General features: G+C 30.8%; 1 protein-coding gene across 1 annotated transcript in view; it reads right to left on the reverse strand.

Annotated features, from left to right (window-relative positions):
* nolo (ADAMTS-like no long nerve cord) overlaps positions 1-20,756 on the reverse strand; it is a 276,431-nt gene that overhangs the window by 51,671 nt on the left and 204,004 nt on the right. Inside the window, 1 exon segment of the mRNA XM_018452805.1 lies at positions 4,954-5,277. Coding sequence (XP_018308307.1) covers positions 4,954-5,277 — 324 coding nt within the window.

A 20,756-nucleotide genomic window follows, 5' to 3' on the forward strand; every position in this document is an offset into this window, starting at 1 on the left:
CATGCGCCTACGCGCCGACATCCGCGCGAATCTCTTCTCTTCGACCTCTCAGAGTTTCTCTCTACTAACTTCAGAAGTTTCATCTTGCGAAGTTTCGACAAGAGACGTGGCAATTGCGGTTAAATTCGTAAGTAACGCCTTCAGTTTAATCCCGGGCTTAAGTCAAAGTATTTAAGAACGCTGCTTTTATCAACTTAATTAATAATTTGTCAAATTCTTCTTCAATCTTACTTATTGACCAATAAAAGAAAAAAAGGTATCGAGAAAATTACAGAGAAGTGTTTTACACACACACACACACACACACGCACGCACGCACGCACGCATGTACGCACGCACGCACACACACGTATGTTTAATTTATACATAAAACCTTTCTAATATTACCGTTTTTTGCTTTTAATTGCTCTGATCTTTGATTAATGTAAAATCAACTTTCATATTAAACATCGTCGATAATTTAATATAATTTGCATTTACGTTAATATGATTAATTTCAAATATAGCTTTTATGCGCATGTAAAGGTTATACTTCGATTTATTGTTTCAGGCAACGTTTCGGGATATTGCTCAGTTCAACACGCGACTCTTGATTAATTAATTGAGTAATTATTCGATCAAAATTACAGATCGGATTATATCGATGTTCAAAACGCAGTGACCAAACTAATGGTGAATTTAATATGTAAATTCCCAAGCTACTAGGCAAATCGCGATTCATCGATTTAACAATGCAAAGGAGTAGTTAAATAGATTAATAAATCAAAATGTTATTTTGATTCAAAAACATCATTATTTCGAATTATTTACACATTTCGGATGCATATCAATTTGTCTAAGATAATCCGAACTATTCCATATTTGATACATAAAAAACGTAACGATACTTCCCAGTAAATTTTTTAATCTTTCATACTTTTCATTTACAAATATGCATTTTTAATAACTGATCATTTTCTCAACAGTTAACCAAAATTTATCTTACGTGAAAAATATAAGTAATATAAATTAGCTCCACAATGTGCCTCATTAGCGACTAAATTGTGGTTAAATTAATGGAATGTAAGTATCGCTATATTTCAATAATTAACGAATAAAGGCCTTCACGTGTTGACCGACAATTCATAGTGACTGACAAGCGGCGCACTGTACCTATCGCTTAATGCCCCTCGCATCTAATATATTGCGGTCTGCACGTGACAGACCATGGTTTCCGATAATACCGTGGTTAAGAATCGATAATTATCTCTTTATCCAAATCAAGAAAGTCAAAGATTAGATCGCATTTAGCGACATTTTCATGAGTAACGTTTAATTGCAGTTTTAATTATAATATATTTCCGAAATATTAAAAAAAATGGAAATATATATTAATAGAAACTAATTTCTAATATAATTTCGACATCTGCCTACGTCTTATCACGTGCAAATTGTTATTATGTACTCTTAAATATTAAAGGAATAAATTTAAACCAATTCTTTGAGTTAAGGCTTCTTTTGTTTACTAATTATCATCTCATTACTATTTCAGATTATAACGTTAGAAACTAAAATACCCAATAAACATTATTGCAAAATGATTAATATGTTTCAATAAAATAACAATATAATTGAAAAAAAAATTGTGCTTGGAAAATATATCGAAAACTCTCCTTTTGTTTTGATAATTAATAAATGTTATTAATTAATAATTATATAGCTGGAAATGAATTATGCATGTCTAAAAACGAAATAAGCTATATACGATCACAGTTTTATGACAAAATGTCAAATTAATATAATATATAGAATTAATAATAATATATAGAAATAAACGTATGATTTAATTCCAAAACAAGGAGATAATTTTCATTTATATTTTATAAGTCCATTCCATCGATTTCAAAATGTTGTTTTATTAAAAAATATTTCTATTCAAATATTATTTGCAACAATTTTTATTGTAATTTTTCTCACTTCTGACATCATAATCTGAGATAGTAGTGATGAGTAAACAGAAATCGGAACTCAATTTTTCATATAATTATAGTGCGGGGTCCTAAAAATGTGATTAAAAATTATATACATTTGCATGCGTACACATATGTATATACGAGTATTTTCTCGCACATAATGTTTAGATTTTTTCACGATCAGATTCAATCTAAATTGAAGAAATATAAATGATAAATAATATACATATAATTATCAATAAGAATCTCATTCACTTGATTATTTTGAATTTTGATAGTAGTGATAATAGTATTTTTGGAAGAATATACGACGTTTATAATTTGTGTTTTGATATGTGATGCCGCGTTTATGAAGTAGATGCCATATTCTCTTTTCCACGTCATACCGCATTATGATGGACGTTTGAGAGCATCGGGATAAAGAGTCGAGTACGGTTGGTTTTCAATAGCGACGGATCAATGACGTGTCACAATAAGCGCAGAATAATGACGTCAAGGCCTCAGTTCAATCCACCTGTCCATGCTAAAGGGTAAGATTTCAAAAAGAATGTATGTGTGAGAGAGAGAGAGAGAGAGAGAGAGAGAGAGAGATTTCGATCCTCGTTCATCATATTGACTTTAATGCTTTAATTGATATTAGACTATACAGAAAATACTGCTATTTAATTATAACTGATACGATTCAATTGCAAATTAATATTTCGGTAGCAGACTCTATATGAATATTATTCAACTTAATTGTTCTAGGGCTAGAATAATCACGCTGGATCGTTTATGCTTAAATACTATTTATTATTTCAAATACTTAAAAACTAAACGTTTTGATTATTTCAAATGATCCTTTTCAATAGTTAACAACAAAATTATAACATTCAACTTTAAACAAAATTAATCAAATTGTCGTCTTTCTTAAGGGTCATTATCTGTTGTAATGTTAAATCGAACTGACATAGATTAGAATTTCGAATCAAGGATCCAGTGTATTGACAAAATGTGCAATTATAATCATATCTCCACAATATCACTATGGCCAGAAAAGATCCTTGATTTGGAAATAAGAAAACTTCAAGTAAAGTACAATAATGAACATATATATGGTTACCTATGGTGATGACAGTTAAGAAAGATGACAATTTGATCAATTTTGTTTAAGGCTGAATGTTATAATTTTATTGTTAACTATTAAAAAGGATTATTTTGAAATGATAGGGTGGATCCTGGTGAGGCACCCTAAATTTTCGGCACTTTACTAAAGAACCACTTTAATGAATAACAAGCGATGGATGAGTGTGTCGTCGCTTATTATTCGGCTAATTCGCAAATCGCAAAACGTAGTTCGCAAATGCTGATGCAGAATGACGATCACCGTACGCAAGACACACATCATGATGGAAAGACGTAAGGTGAGCAGGATGAGCTATTGCGCATAATGACAGAAAAGGGTGGGAGACGACCAAATCAAATATGAGCTATATTAAGCGCTCGAATTTCAAATGCATACTAATTCACGCGCTCACAATGAACAAACATGCCATCAGCCATATTGGATTTTTATAATATGGCTCAAATATGATTGGTTGTCAGATCCCCACTATTTTTAAGCTACTGTGCATCCATGAGAATAGCTCACCTTTAACCTTTATGTCTTTCCACCATGACACACACAGACGAAAACCAACTGCATGCAATGAAAAAACAAACGCAAATCTTCATTCTGCGTCTGCGTTTGCGAACTATATTTTGCGATTTGCAAATTATGTAGAAGTACCTTAAAATCTGTTGGAGGTCATTCAGTGTGATTATCTTGACAACATATGTCAAGGTCAGTAATTCTTAAAGGTGCTGGTCTTTTGTGAATATTTATCGAAAAAACTCTATTGTTTTGATTTCTTGACGTATCGATTATAAAAGAGTATAAAATGTACATTTGACACTCAAAATACTACCGTATTTTCTGATTAGTAAATCTAAATTGTCTTAATTAAATTTCGGTTAGTTGACAATAAATTTTGCAAAATATCTGTAAATTTTGTCAATATATTGTTGAAATGGAAATACAGTCTTGGTCATAAATATAAAGCACAGATTGACATAAATGTCTTAATTCTGTATCTAACAAAGAGTAAATTAAAAAGTAAGATTAAAAAATAATAAATATTTTTATAACAATTTTAATATTTTGTTAGTTTTTCTTTGGTTTTTATTATCGCTTTTTTTCACTAAAAAAATACCATAAATTTACTTTATAATTTATGGCTAAGGCTGTACAATGAAATTTGCTAACAGAATATTATGGCAAATTGACTATAAGAAATTGCCTTTTGGTAAGTAATAATTTCTTTGTTATTGTAATAATATGTATCCAATTGTAATAATTTGGTGGTTAATGATTCCTCTGATTTAAAACGTTCCGTTTAAATAATTACGAAATGATAGATTCTGTACTTCCGTTAGCAATCTGTTGTCTGATTACGCCGACAGACATTTCTCTTCTAGCAGAACACGGATTTAATGCGGGCGCTGCAGTTGATGTCAATCTGCCGTAATATTGTGTTCGAATTCACTGGTAAACTGCTAGCATATTGGTAACATTTTGTTTGTTAAAAATTCTGAGAAAAATACCGATTAACATTTAATTTAATATTAATGTTTGACAGAAATATTGTTTGACAGTTACACTCAATTTTTTATATAAAAAATTTATATCAAAAACTGAAATGTATCACGATCTTATCGACAAAAGTCTTCGCTCTTTTACTACAACAACAAAAAAGAAGTTTTCTAGAAAATAAGTTTGAATATTTTGAATCATCGTAACTTTGCAATTTCAATTTTGAAATGCAATTTTGACATAATAATTGATTGTAGAGAAATAAAAGTTTTTCTAAAATTTATTCTTTCTTTTTTTTATTTCTGTCCTTTTTGTGCAAGCAACCCCACAATGATATATTTTTTAGTTATGTTGTTGGAAGTGAGCGATTTAATATGAAATTTCACTCACCATGCATTCGCCGTTTATGCACACGTCCGTACCCTCCGCGTAACATCTTGTGCCGTCCTCCACTTTATCCGCTAGTTGCACCACTATCGTCTCGTCGCTGTCGAATAGCAGGCTATCCGTGGAATCGCGCGTCTTCTCACCCGACGGCACTTCCTGTCGCGACCGTCTAACGCTATTCTCGAGGATTTGCTCGCCGCGGCAGATCAAAGCGCATGGCCTAGCCGGGTCGTAATGGGGATACCATTTGAGCAGTTGCCCGCTGTATGGCACATTGTTGAAGGCGGCGCATTGTACCGCGCGAAAATCGCTCGATTTCTCGCAGGGCTGAAATCACAGAAAAGAGAGAATCCGTTGTCAGGCGCGGGCTCATTAAACGCTTCTACGACGTCGTTACGTTGCTACAAGTGCTTTCGAGAAACCCGTCGTTTCGCAGCAACGAGCCACCTAAATTTTTAACATCAGGACTAGATTGTTCATGAAGATCCTATTCTCACATTTCACAGATAATTTGATATCTCGATTTGGCAATCTGTATTTCTTCCGAGTAAAAGTTCAACGATAAATCATTAGATGTTTTTATATTCCTGATGCACTAGACTACACTAGAACTTTCTCGTTTTTGTCAAATACCAAACATATATCTATCTCATTGTCCAAAATACTAGTTCAACCACAGAGAACAGACCTATTGTATTAGTTTCACTGATTTACAAGGTTACTATTTCTCAACTCCTGAATGGTAATTCTTACGGATTTTTAGCTGATGAAAAAGAATACAAGGTTAAAAAAAATTTCATCATTTACAGATTTTGAAAAATTAAGTTTATTTTTTAAAAAAACTCTAGAAATATATATATATATTTGAACAATTTAAAAAATTTTTTTTACCTTACAGAGTAAAATATATAAAAATCACTACTTGGAGTTTTGAAAACAGAAATCTTGTAAATTTTATTATTTTAACATATCACTTACAATTATATATAAATAATAAAAAAGGGAGTTCATAGTATATCTTATTTATTTTCATATATTATAAAAATATTTAATTATCTTATAGCTATATTGTAATATAACATATTACAAATTTATTTTTATTAGATAAGAAATTCAAAGCGAAATTTAAAAAAATTGATTGGTGATGAAATTGTGTTTAAAAAGGACATATATTTTTAATATATTATTAGATATTAATATTATTATTAATTAAGAACTCTTCGAAATAAATATTTTATCAGATATGTGTGCGTTTTGATTTGATAACCCACACTGATTTGATAGGACACACACTTCAGATTATAATATTTAATATCCGACTATTGAAACATGTATTCTATTGTCAAATGCAATAGACGGTTAAAGATTTTATCCAGGGAAGATTACTTCTGACTTTACTCGCGACATATCTCTGCTTCTCAACTGTCAACAGAAAGCGCCTCGTTTATATTATATTGAAATATGTTTAAAATGTTTAAAATGTTTTTTAAAGTAAAAAAAAATATCTTAATTTCAAAGAAATTTTCATTGATCCAAAGTAATAATTAATTTGAATACGAGTAAATAAGTTCTTTGAAATTAAGATATTTTTTCTCAGTGTAGTAGTAAAATAATGTCAACTGTGAATAAATCGGAATAAATCAGATTTTTAAATGAAAAGAAGGTAACTCGTCAGTAATGTTCTACACGGGATCGGCATTGTAAAATAAATCAAGAGCGTATAAGGAACGTAATCCACATATAAGAAATATATACTTTTTCAGTGTAAAAAGTTCTACAAAAAACATCTATTATTACTCGTTGAGATATAAAACGTTGATCAAAATTGTTGTTTTCTTAATTTCAGAAATGTAATTTAACAATATTTCTAAAATAATTCTTATTATGATAAATTTTCTTCCAAATTCTCATACCGCCCTTTGTGGAAATTCTTTCAATGACAAAAAGAATGCTTTCTTGTCACAGTGATAACTTAATGTAATGTGGAGTAAAAGTATTTTGTATGGGTTCATGTCGAAGTCACTGTACAAAGACTAAGAAAGTTTCTCAATTCCGGGGATAGCTAATTAGAGCAAAATCATATTCCATTTATACTTCTCAAACTCGAGCTTGAGATATGGAATCCAAAGTGAAGGATCGACGCCTGAGAGCCGGGAGTTACCATCGCAAAAGTGCCCGCTAATTATCGTTATAATTAAGCATTCTATAGTTGGACCGCGATATCTCCGGGGTATTTCTATCGACATTTTCGCCTCTGCGAATTTATCTCACTTTTCTCAAAGTTAACGAAGAGTGTAAGTTCGCTATAGAGAAACGTTCATTATCTTCGAACCCCTCGGCTTTTTATTTATTTTATTCGCATCGTGTTTTCCGTTTTTCGTCACTGTAACAAGGGAACAATTCCCAAAATTCGATTCATCAATATTTGAACGTATAACAATGCGAAATATCATTTTACCAAAATAATTATTTTAATATTCTATACAAAACTATCATGTTCGTTAACACAATAGTAATATTCATCAACATTATCATTATTATTGCCGTAATAATATGATACATATAATTATTATCAAATAAAAAATTATATTACATAATGGTAATGTAATATAATGTAAATAATTTTTGGACTATATTAAAGTGAATCACGCATATTTATACGTACGTACATGACGAATCAGTAACGAATTATTTTAAGGCCCATAATTCATTGTTAACTTTTAAGTCAAGAATTGGAAAGATCTGAGGAATAAGTTGAAACTTGGTTAAGAATTAATCGTGAGTTGTAGAACTGAGCCTTAATAGGTAATTCGTCATTGATCATATATGGACGATTCCTGAGAAAATTGGACAAAACAGATACTTTTTTTACCTCGCATTTTCTTAATTGATTGAAACTTTTGTTACGTGATATATACTTCATTTCAAATAATATGTGAGTTTATGCCACTCTAAAAAAAATTTTTTATTAAAGTTTTTTCACATGGAAGTTTGTACGAAATTGAGTATCCGCTCTACTTTGAAGTTAAATATCTCCGGTTTGAATTATTGTAGAAAGACCATCCAAAAACGGTTTTAAAAGGGAAATTAAGCGCTTTTATAATGTTATCTCAGTTTGTTTAAAACATTAGCAATTTTTATTGTTATTAACAATTTAAATTAATTAACTTTTTTCACCAAACACTTATTAAAATTTGAAAAAAATATCGTTGAATTCCTTATTAAATTGTATACAAAATGTATTTTTTATAGGATGGAGTTTCAATGGGTTCATCTTAGTTAAAAAAACAGCGAACACTGCGCGGCGTCTCTTGAATCGGCGAATGTTCCGAATAATTAAAATCTTAAATCTGAAAAAATTAAGTGGGGGACGGCATTGGTTTAGGAGATACAGTAATTTAAAGTTCTATAATATGTACAAAATAATATTGGTATAAGAAGTATAATACGAATAGTGTGAGGTTTGTATATACCGTACTGATCTCTTAAAGAATATAAACAAAGTCAGAAAGTCACACAGTCACAAGTATTTTATGAACAATCACCATACTTCTCGCAGTCTGTGAACAGCTTTCAATATGCGACTGTACGAATTTCTAAGTGTTATTGAGGATAAGAATAAGTTATTAGATTTTCTTATTAATCGAAAAATTATTCATGAACACATTAAATGTCCGCGAAGCAGTTTTGTGCAGTTTATGTTGTGTCAATTTGACACTATATAATGTCAAATATAGCCATTGCTTTAGTATAAAATAACGATATGATTGAGTAGGAGCAATGGCGACTCACGTTAAATTTGACACTACAGATTTAACAGTGTACTGTACACAGTTGAACTAAGATTAAGTACGTCAAGAATATTTTTTTCTCGATATTAAAAATCCTTTCTGAGAGTGTATATACATGATTCTGTAAACAGCACACTGAAATCTTTTTCGGTCTTGAAACGCAATCATAAGCAGAACCAGAGTAATAATATCACTTATTAAATGACAAGCAATTTAATAATTTTTGATGCTAATAAGCGTCTTTATAAGAATACCCAGATTTAAATCGTGGCTGAGGCAATATTTTTTGCAATAAAATTATTTGCAGATTTAAGATTTTCATTAACATCTAATTATAGTATTAATATTTTTATAATCATAATAGCTTTTCGAGAATCAGATACATATATAGATTCACAAAGAAATATTTAAGTACTAAGATCTGCTTTGATCGAATATAGGAATTCTCTTATTTAATTAAATTTGTTCTCATCGGTCTAAATTTGTATAATATTTTACGAAGACTTTTTTTATAATAATATCTTTAAAAGAGGAAATGTGCGCGCGAAGAAACATATAATATAACGTTGTTATATGTTGCTTCAAATTACGTTGGATTGTTGGAATATAGATCATGTTTGAGTAAATAATCGCGATTAACTTCGCTTTTCAACGAGAGAATTAATTGCGGTCAGTTACATGCAGGAGCAAACTTTTGATATAAACAACGTGCCGAATCGCATTTCGTTGAGCCGTGTATGATAATAATTATTTGTGGTGTCACACGGCGCGTCAACTCTCCGCGGTAATTATCAAATTCGATGGAAAATATGTAGGTGCGAAATACGCATAGCGTGCCGACCACGCAAAATTTACACGTATACGGTTCAATATGACCGGCCGCAGCAGCCGTGCGACACGGACGGCGAGGATAATGTAGCTAAACATTCGCTGCTACTATTGTTAGAAACAGTGTTTGTTGTAATGAATTTGCCGGCAGTGCAGTAATTAATTAGCACAGATCAGCCAGCCACAGAGCTCAGTTTCAATTGGGTCGATGTATATTTTGGCGGTATGCTGAGTTTACGCATAGCATATTGTAATCGTTTCTGTAAGATATCTATTTTCGTGAGAGCAGGGTCAACGTGATACTGTCAATGACTCTCATCTAGCAACGTATTTATTAGTACCTATTTTAATATTTCAGAGCATTTAATCTCACCTTTTAATTTAAGACATCTGTCAAAGATAATCGATTGTGCGTACACAGGATGGACCTTTAGTGAATTCAACTTCGTGAATTTAATTCATGTTTAATATTCACAGCAATACGAATTCTTGCAAATTGGGAAATTATACGACGCAAAGAGAGACGTAGTTTCAGACTGTCGCTATTACTACTACCATTGTATTTCTTCGGTCTTGATTACTACTAGCTCACACGAACGTGACAATTCTGCAACTTGCTGAGTTAGTTTGCTATGTTATAAAGAGATGTTACTACCTAAAGTAATTTCTTTAATTCCATTTTTGATTGAGAAAAACAACTTATATGCACATAACATATACAGGGTGTTTGATAAGTAACGATAAATCTTTCACACAGGGGTAGAATGACTAAACCAAGAAGAAAAGTCCTCTACCATTTTGCAATTTTCGCAACAGTTAATAAGATATTAATTGCCGAAAATTGGTCTTCAATAATTTTTACTCAAATATTATCAACTTTACAGAGAAAAATTTTTTATTTTCTTCTCATAGAGCTCTAAGAATTTTTTTAGAATTTTTTATCAACTTTTTAGTACTGTATTTTCTTATTTTTACCAACATGAGAAAATATGGTATTAAAAAATTTAAAAAAAATTCTGAAAAAAGTGTTATACAAAAATTATATGATTTAGTCGGTAATACAGATGGCTTTAGGCTTCCCTTAAATGAATTACTTTAGATATTATAATATAAATGATAAGAACCTATAAAGTGAGTTTATTTTCGTTTAGATTACAAAATTGTTTTTATTATGCTTCGTGTAATAAGCATTAAAAATATTTATGTATCGAATTTACATTCAATGTATTTTTGTGTAAGTAATTTGGATAAACAATCGAATAAACGATCAATAATAAAGTATGATAATAACTTCTGTTATCTAAAATAGAAACAAAATACTTGTTTCATTACTATGAAATGCGCAATCGAATATACAATTTATTGAAAAAAAGAAAAATGAAAAAAAGTAAAAATACAAAATTCACTTTAAATGTTTTTAACAAGAAAAATTGTCTCTATATTTTTCTTTCCTTTCTCTTTCTCTTTTTTTCATCAAACGATATTACCAAGTAATTAATCATCTTTTTCTGGAACATAGAGTAGCATCATTCCACTGTACAAGTACAGACACGACCCCCGGGCATCTTGAATTCTTAATTTTCTGTCGAATTATTTATTCACAGAAGCTTGGCCGATATGAGATAGCCGGAAGAGAATAAAGGGCGCAGATATTATTATATATTCATTGACAAGAGAAATAGAAATATGGATATTTTTAAAATATAAATATATTTCAATTTATATTAATAATGTCAAATATTATTCAAAAAATTCTTCCGGAAAATGATTTAAATGATAAATTAATTACTACAGATAAAAAAACTTTTACTTGTAAAAGATTTTCTCCACTCAGTCTTCCTTTATTTCTTGAAGAACAGAACATTAATTTATATGAAATAATTTTTATAACAATAATTAGATTATGTGATGGATAAAATTTTTTATTTCTTCCCAATCTATCGAGTTATATCTTATTAGAAGATTGATTTATTATTTTTACATTAAATTGACAATTATGAAAATTATTACTGGGAACGCTTAAACTAGACAAAACTGGCAATGTGCTGTAGTCTCTTGGTGGACGTTGTTAAGGGCATTAGAAAGATGAATCATTCGTATAATGGGTGGGGGACATGGATGTTATGATCATATTTACTCTATTCTTTACGAGCGAAATTTGAACAGCTGTGACAACGCGCCATCAGCCATTTTGGATTTTCAAAAAATGGGGTTATTGTGATTGGTTGTCTGCTCTACTTTTGGGTTACTTCGCATCTAGGAATAATTCACTTTTCTTGTTTCCATTATGGTTAAGGGGATCTTAAAGTCGTCTACATTACCGATTAAATGATATAATTTTTGTATAATAGTTACTTTTTTCTCTTTTACAGATTCGAAAACCCTTTTTCAGGATTAAAGTATACGCATTAATACGTGTCTGTAAGGTAGAGTTTATGCTATGAACGACAACAAAATTTCAAAACTGATATCCTTTCACCATTTTCTTCAATCCAATATAGCGCTCTAGACATGGACGTATCGTGGAATTTTTTCGGAGAGAGGTTTTCTATCAACTCAGAGATGTATCGTACGCCAATCGGAATAAGAATAAAAATAAAAGGAGGGAGATTTTGCTTTTGTACTGATAAGAACGTCATTGCACCAATTTTTGTTATGACATTTCCAACAATTTTTAATGTTAATGAATTCCATTTGGATATTTTTATAGCTTTTAATGTCTTCTTGTACCTACCTCATTTTGAAGAGGAAAAATGTTACGTTTTGTACATTATGTAACTCTCTTTTACTTATTTTTTTAAAAGAAGAACAATACAGTTACTACAAGTAAAATGTTTAATTCTTTAATATTGTTATTGTATGCTCGAACTAACAAAAGTATTAAAAATTACTTATATAATTTTATAATGAAAAGAAAAAATATTTTATCTAACGGCAAAATCTCACATAAAGTCAAAAGTAAAGTTGTATGTTTTTTATAATTAAAAATGAAAGAGTGGAATTCAATAAAGTACACTGCTAATTGGCCAATTTAAAATAAAATATTCTCATTAGTAAAGCAGTGAGAAATTATTAGCCATCGATTGATGTGAGTGGATGTGTGCTATAGGGATTTTCTTTGTTCTTCATATGCTCATCTTATCTCTTATTTAAAAGATATACGCATTGTTACAACTGTCCCCAGTCTCCCCTAGTTCAGTTGCGTTTCTAAGTCCGAAAAACCAATTTAGCGCGCGTCTCAAATAACTACATATGTGATATATAAATTCACATGGAAATTAATTAAGCATTATTTAAAATCCAACTTCAACCGTTATTCAAACTCTTATTTGTTGTGTAAATTAATTTTATTTCTTAGTATTCTAGATTTATAAGGAGAATATTTTTAATTTGTTTGTAAAATCATATTTCTAATGTGGGCACGAGAAAATTAGAAGTCATGCGTTTTGAAGAAGTATTACAAATAATATAAAGTAAATTGACATACAATTCTATTTCTCATCGTTTTTTCTTTCATTTTTATATTTAAAAGATATTTCTTCAAATATATTATATTGTATGTACGTATCATTCATTTATTACAACAATGACACAATTCAAAAAACAAATTGTCTAGAAAATGATTCTGAATATGTTTCGAATCATTAATATTTCATAATGTTAATGTTAAAGTGCAATTTTGTTACAATAATTTATTGCAAAGGAATAACAGTTTTTTAAAAGTATGTTTTTCTTTTTTATGTTTTTATTGTTTTTCTGCAAGCATCAAAGAAATGACTATTTTTTTAGTTATATCGTTATTGCAGCAAATATAATCTCTCGGTATAATTTATATTCCTTTTTAGAGAACAACACAAGAGTTTATTTTGACAAAACCGTAGTACTATTCACACGCTATTTGTGAGGATTTAATGAAATTCCTTAATTAAAGTACTGCTAATTATTTGGAAATGCTGTAGAGTATATATGTGTGTGTGTGTGTGTGTGTGCGTGCGTGCGTGCGTGCGTGCGTGCGTGCGTGCGTGCGTGCGTGCGTGTGTGAGAATATATATATATATATATACCTTATATATATGTCACATATTATTTTAAACTCAGAAAGGAGTCGAGTAATTACGCGGTTGACTTCTCGAAATAACATATATCGAAATCAACTCGCTTTACGGAGTGCATGCCGAGATGCATCCTTCACAGAATCGGTTACGAAGTAGGACCGTAGGAAGAAACTCGGCGAAGCGCCGAAATCTGTTGGGAACCGCGGAAGCCACAGTGCGGAGTTCGAGCGCTCCTTAACAAGGAATCTCAACTACTCATTACGCAAAAGCGTTTCTGCATCCAACACTCTTGCGCCGATGGGATACCCATGGGGCATTCGCCAGACGTTTCAGCCGATTACGAAACCCCATGCACTCCGGGAACAATGGATAATACCTTTCGCGCGACACCGCAGCGACAACTTACTTCGTCCTTAAATTGACGGTACGAGGGTGGATGCTCTAACATCAAGTTTTAAGTTCAGGAGAATTAGTTTCGCCTCAATTATATTGGCATGACATTATTTGAACATGACAATAACAACAATAAACAATTGTCGATATCTTAAACTCATTTTTTGAAAAGCTACTCATTTACTTATTAATAAAATTTTACTCATTAACAAAAAATATTTCGTCAAAGTAAGCATTGAACTTAGGCATTAATTATCCCATTATATCTGCATTACAGATTTTCGTAATTGTATCTTAAATACTAATTAGTACGCGCTTTCAATTAATTAATTAACACTAGTTAATTAAGGGAGTATAGTTCCCTAGTTAGAGGACCGAAAAAGACGAATGTTCGTGAATTTTTTTCAAAAAAGTATATGCATATTATTGTATAAAAGTTTTTATATTCTAAAGAACCTACTTTGAGAAAGTTTTCATATTTTTTAAACGTAAAAATATTAATAAATTAATAATTTGCAGTGACCACTGCTATTCGAAACCAGGTTATTTGAAATTTGAAATAAAGAAACCCGAAAAATTTAGTTAATATATGAATTTATCTAGGCCCGTATTCAGAACGCGCTTTTATCTCTGAAATTTTATAATATGCGTGACGTAAAGTATAGTATGTTAGCGCGCTAACATCGTTGTAAGCGCGTTCTGAATACGGGCCCTAGTCTATAATCAATCGATATTCCGAAAAATTAAATTACAACAAAATGGTGGCTGTTCAAATTTAAAGTTTCGATGATGATTTTTCGAGGATTTTTCGAGAGTCCCGGCCCAGATAATATTTTTCGCAATAAGAATTAATTATTTACAAATTTTAATACATCACTCAACATAATTAAGATCGTTTCGAAAATGCGAATAAGGCTTTGATTTCTATAGTTTGTGTTATCACATATAGAGTCCTATAATATATTATATTGAATATTACATGTATAACGTTTGTGTCAGTTTTGCCTTAGTTGGCTGAATCAATTCCCGGTCTCACACACACATGAATACGTTACAATCTTACCGATTATCATCGAACGAATAGACACATTTTCATACTTTAGCGCTCCATAACTCGGACCCTAGGCATTTTTGGACTTTGTGCCCATTGAGAGACATTTGTTCAAGACAGTAAGGAGGACAACATACTAAATTTTCAGACAATTTCACCGAGAGCCAAAAGGTTGGTGCAGGGTCCTTTGAACAAATAAAAATTACAGTTTATTCTACTTATTAAAAAAATATTTACTGTGCATACAAAGCACACATGTTGTTGCAAAACATTAAAGGATCATTTGTACTAGTTGTAATCTGTAAAAATTGACCAATAATAGTCAATTATTTCCCTCTTATTTAACTAAATATCGATATAGTATATACTTCAAAGTCACACAGGGTTATAGAGGGTTAATAAAATAATAAATTAAAAATAATTGTAAATTGTATATCTATTCTAAAAAAGTTATTAATAATAATTCTTTATTTACACCAGCAATAAAAAGAGAATCCCAAAGAAATTAACAAATTTAAAAAATATATATCTTTTTCTCTTGTTACCAAAACAATACAATATTGCATAGATTTTTTCATTTATTCAAACTTCATTTATTCAAATTGAAATTTATCCGTTTAATCGTAGTTATAATACATTCCGCAATTTTCATTTCAATGTCCAATTATATTATAAAAGCGTACATATGAAAGCACACATCAATTTTAATTTATCAATGTTCATTTATTTGCCAATAATAATAAACATTAATTGCATTAAAGATGAGCACAATCATTAATAATTTAAACAATGGATTCTACATGAACTTACAATTAGTAACACAGTCATTTTTATTCTTAAATAATTATAATGTATAGGTCTGTATTCACACCCTTTTATCGATAAATAAGTGTATTTGTTTTGGAGAATCTATAATATAATATATGTATAAACTATAGTATAATATAAACTATATATATGCTAAATATGCATATTTAGCGATAAAAGTAAATTATAATTTGTATCGCTTCTTTGCTTCAAAAGTGATACAACTCAATAAACATGATTAATAGTTATTATCATAAATGACTTAAATAATCTCCCTATATTAATAGGGTAATGTCCTATCAATCAATAAAAGTAAACTAACTTAACTTCATAATAAATTGTTTAAAAAAAAAGTAGCTTTATAAGAGTTGTAAAAAAAATGATAAATAAATGACATTAATCATGTTAAGGGGATCCTAAAGCCGTCTATATTACCGACTGAATCGTAATTTTTGTATAACAAATACTTTTTTCACAGATTCGCGCGAAACTCCTTTTCCAGGATTAAAGTATACACATTAATATGTGTTTGAGGTGGAATTTATGCCGAGAACGACAAAAAATTTCGAAATTAAAATCTTAAGAAAATTTTTTTTTGTTCTCGACATAAACTCCACCTCACAAATACTTTTAATGTTTATACTTTAATCCTGGAAAAGGATTTTCGCAAATCTGTGAAAGAGAAAACAGTATTTGTTATACAAAAATTACGATTTAGTCGGTAATACGGTAGACTTTATGGGTCCCCTTAAGGGGATCCTAAAGCGAAGCTCGAACACCGATGAAGTCATCAGACATCGCTGTTTTTCCAGCGCATTGACATGTCTTTATATACTACCACACCAATATCTCACGCAATCTATGATACATTCAGTCGCACATTCGTGTCAATTTTCGTGTAACAAATTCGTCGCGATAAAGAGTCTAAGTCTAATTCTAAGAACTCGACGTTATATGTTCGTGCAAACTACGTGTTTGCGGATTACTATTTCGTAAGCACAGGTTGCAAAATTTTCATATCAAGCAAATGTTGTCACGGCTTGACAGCTTGAGACACCATGTTACACTAAGAAATGATAAAAAATAAATCAATTTCAAAATTTTTTGTCGTCCTCGGCATAAACTCCACCTCACAAACACGTATTAATATGTATACTTTAATCCTGGAGAAGGATTTTCGAATCTGTAAAAGAGGAAAAAAATAATTGTTATACAAAAAAAATGACTTTAATTTTGGAAAATCGTTTTTATTAGACTTTCGATCACAATTTCGCAAACTCAAGATTGTTTGTACATATCATATGCTTCCGGGGAAGATATCATTTGGAACGTATGACTACAGAATTTCTGCACTAAGGGAATTATAACCTGACGTGAGAGCTGAAATAAAGTGAATTTTTAATTTTTTCTCCGATTTTCTCATCAAATTTAGTGTGGCCGGTGTTCCATTTGTGCATACTTTTATTGTGTAAAAGGATTTGGTAGTCTATAAAGCCAATTCGGAGAAATTGACAATCTGCAATTGTCGGTAATTCCTGTTGGTTTAGGATCCCCTTAGTAACATATTTTTTCTCTACCGATATTATTAGATGGTAAACTTAATTTCTGCCGCTTATTGCCAAAGGGTGCCGGCTCCAACGCTGGCGAGTTTCGACGGTAAAGTCGCATGCGAGGGAGTAACCACTCTTGAATTCCGATGTACAATCTATCAGAAGCCCGACGAATTCCGGTGAAGTCCGATAAAGTCCAGCGAAATCCGATGAATTCATGAATTCCGATGAAACCCGATGAATTCCAATGAATTTCGGTGAAATCCGATGAATTCCGATGAAGTCAGATGAATTCCGATGAAGTCCGATGAAATCAAGCGAAGTCCGATGAATTCATGAAGTCCGATGAATTCCGGGGAAGTCCGATGAAGTCAAACGAAGTCTGATGAATTCCGATGAAGTCAAACGAAGTCCGATGAATTCATGAATTCCGATGAAGTCCGGTGAAGTCTTGAGGTCCAAAGTTCAAGTGTACATCTATTTTTTGAGTGGTTACTCCCTCGGTCGGATGTCTTTTATAGTTTAGACATTGCTGAAAGTGATTTAGAACTCACAGGTTAGATTTCTCGACATCAAAGAGATTTTTTAATCATTTGTGTGCTGCACATTTTTTTTGTATTACTTTTTGTACATATTATATATAGTCTATATTATACTATATATAGGCATTTAACTAAATAATTATATCTCTCTCTCTCTCTCTCTCGCTCTCTTTTCCCTTTTTTAAATACACAATTTTATAAATACTTTCTAAAGATGTTAAAAGTATATGTAGGAATCACTTAATAATTTTTATATACTTGTAAAAGTAATGCAAATTAATCCGAAATACGAATAATTCATTGTAATAAAGAACCAGAACATTATCGTGTGCACTAAGGCCTAAACTGCTTGTTAATTTTATTTGTGATATTACGCAGTTTTCCATTCTAAGTTTCAAGACAAATAATTGTGATAGCCTAGCACAATTCAGATTTACAATATTGTTCACATCGAAGCAATACGAACTCGAATAATTGCCAAAAAGCATAGCGCCAAGAGCTGCGAGCAAGAGTAATGTGCCTTTAATATTGAGCCGAGGATTTTAATGGTTATGCTGACTTGTGCTAGGTTAGCATAACTCAGATATACAATCTTATGGTGTTTGAATAACTGATACGTAAGCGTTATTTTTATTCCGAATTGTTAAAAATCATTTTTTTATTATAGCTTCTGTTGTCATTATTTAAAGATTCCATTTTGGCACAATATTAGCACAACTTAGCACAATCTAGCACAATAAAAAAAAATTGAAAAACTCGCAAAGTTGGGGGCTGACCTAAAATATCGTTTTTTTTTAATTATCTAGCGTGTTTTTCATATTTTGACTTTAATATTCGGGCACAATGTAGCACAAACCTAGCACAATTCAGCACAATTCTCAAAATAAGTTAATTCGAAAAGTGAGTAACTTCTTACAGGCGGATATTTCAAAATGGTATAAGACTTTTTTGTTCCCCTTGACCCATTCTACATCCCAATGCGGCCCCGACTTTACTTAAGAGACACTCTGTATACGTATGTATATCAAAATAAAGATTTGTTAATTTTAACAAAGTAATTAATTTTGATATGGTTTCCGTCTTAGACGATTTATTTGAGACGTTTATTAAAACACACAAAATCTATCTGTAATAAATATTAAACAGTCATGTTTGATGTGCCACCAAACGGCGAATGCGTTTGTCCGTTCCGCTTATTTTCAACGTGAACGGATTTTGAATGAAGCTCTGAAATTCGTTACACTTCGCTAAAATACCTTGGGAATAGTCCTTCATTGAGCCACTTTATCATGAAAAATAGAGAAGAAAAAGGACGCGACGACAGCGTAACGTCGCATCGCGAAATACATCTCGAAAAAGTAGCACAAATGAGAATGTCGTGAGCCCATTTTCTTCATCTTTCTGCGAAGTGACGTCTCCTTGTGGACGGAATAAAGGAAAACATAATGGTAGGTACCTTTTTCCACCGTGTCGACGGTTACGATAACATGCCGGCCTTTTCCCCGGGTAAGAATTCCGGTAAGGACGAGAGAGCACCGGAAGTACAGAGGCTCAAGGAGGTCGCGAGTGAAATGCTTGTGAAAATAACATTCTGAAACGTGTCTAGGACGCGAGACTATTTTCCGTTCCACGGGGAATAGTATCTCGCGAGACAATGCATGCGCTGCCACTGTTTAATTAAAGCTATATCTATTCGCTAAGTACACAGTTAAAAACGTGAGAAATAAAACATAAAAATTGTTGTTTTGACAATTTCTTAAACAATCTATCAGCAAATTATTACTCGCTTACTATTCGAGCTTGATTTTTCTATATCGCTTCCTTGCTTCAAAAATGACATATGTAATTAAAAAAAATATGATTTTCGAATTATTATCTTCTCAGAAAGAATTTTTGATAATAAGAAAAAATATTCTTGACGTACTTAATCTTATCGCAACCATATGCAGCATATAAATAAAATATTAATTTTTAAAATTAGATCAATAATTCCTATTCTTCTCTCTTGAATTATATAATAACGAATTTAATTGAACGCACTAGTGCATAGTATAGCGTTATATAGTAAATATTGAAGTCGTTGTACGCGCTAATTAATTTAATCTATGCAAAAGTAAAATGTAAATATTTCAAATTATAAAATACAAATTTTACTTAACAGCACAATAAAATGTATTGAGAATTTCATGATTTAATCCGTTTTTATATTTATATTGAATACACATTTTACGTTAATTTATGTACGTCGACTTTAATGTACACCGAGTGCAGACTGAGTGCATCCAAATCGAATTCGCTATAAGATTAACTTTTTTTGCAAGAGTAACATATATAAATTTAAATTTATGTATTCTTACGTTTGGAATAAATCTTTACCCGATATTATAATGCGCAGTGTTGGCGTCATACCATATATTATTTGAAGCGAAATCGATGAACTGGATATATTTTAATCTATAAATTTAAGAATTTTTAATTTAAGAGTAAATATATATAATATTCCTTTTCCAATAAATATATAATGATCCTTATATTGATCCTATTTTATGAAAAATCAAAGAATAATAGCATTGAATTCAGAAATCTTTTTTAAGGGTATATAAATGAGATAGATATAAACATTACTCTATCAATCATCTAAAAATTAAACTAAATTAACTTCCTAAAAAATCATCAAAACATTGCAACTTAAAAAGAATGATTTTTTAAGGGTTGTGACGAAAATGACATTTCATTATGTTAAACATATATTCTTTCTGCCGATATTATTTGATTAATTAGTAATTTCC

Source organism: Mycetomoellerius zeteki, unplaced genomic scaffold, assembly GCF_001594055.1.
Source record: "Mycetomoellerius zeteki isolate Tzet28-1 unplaced genomic scaffold, Tzet1.0 scaffold35, whole genome shotgun sequence".
In the NCBI taxonomy this organism is placed as follows: domain Eukaryota; kingdom Metazoa; phylum Arthropoda; class Insecta; order Hymenoptera; family Formicidae; genus Mycetomoellerius; species Mycetomoellerius zeteki.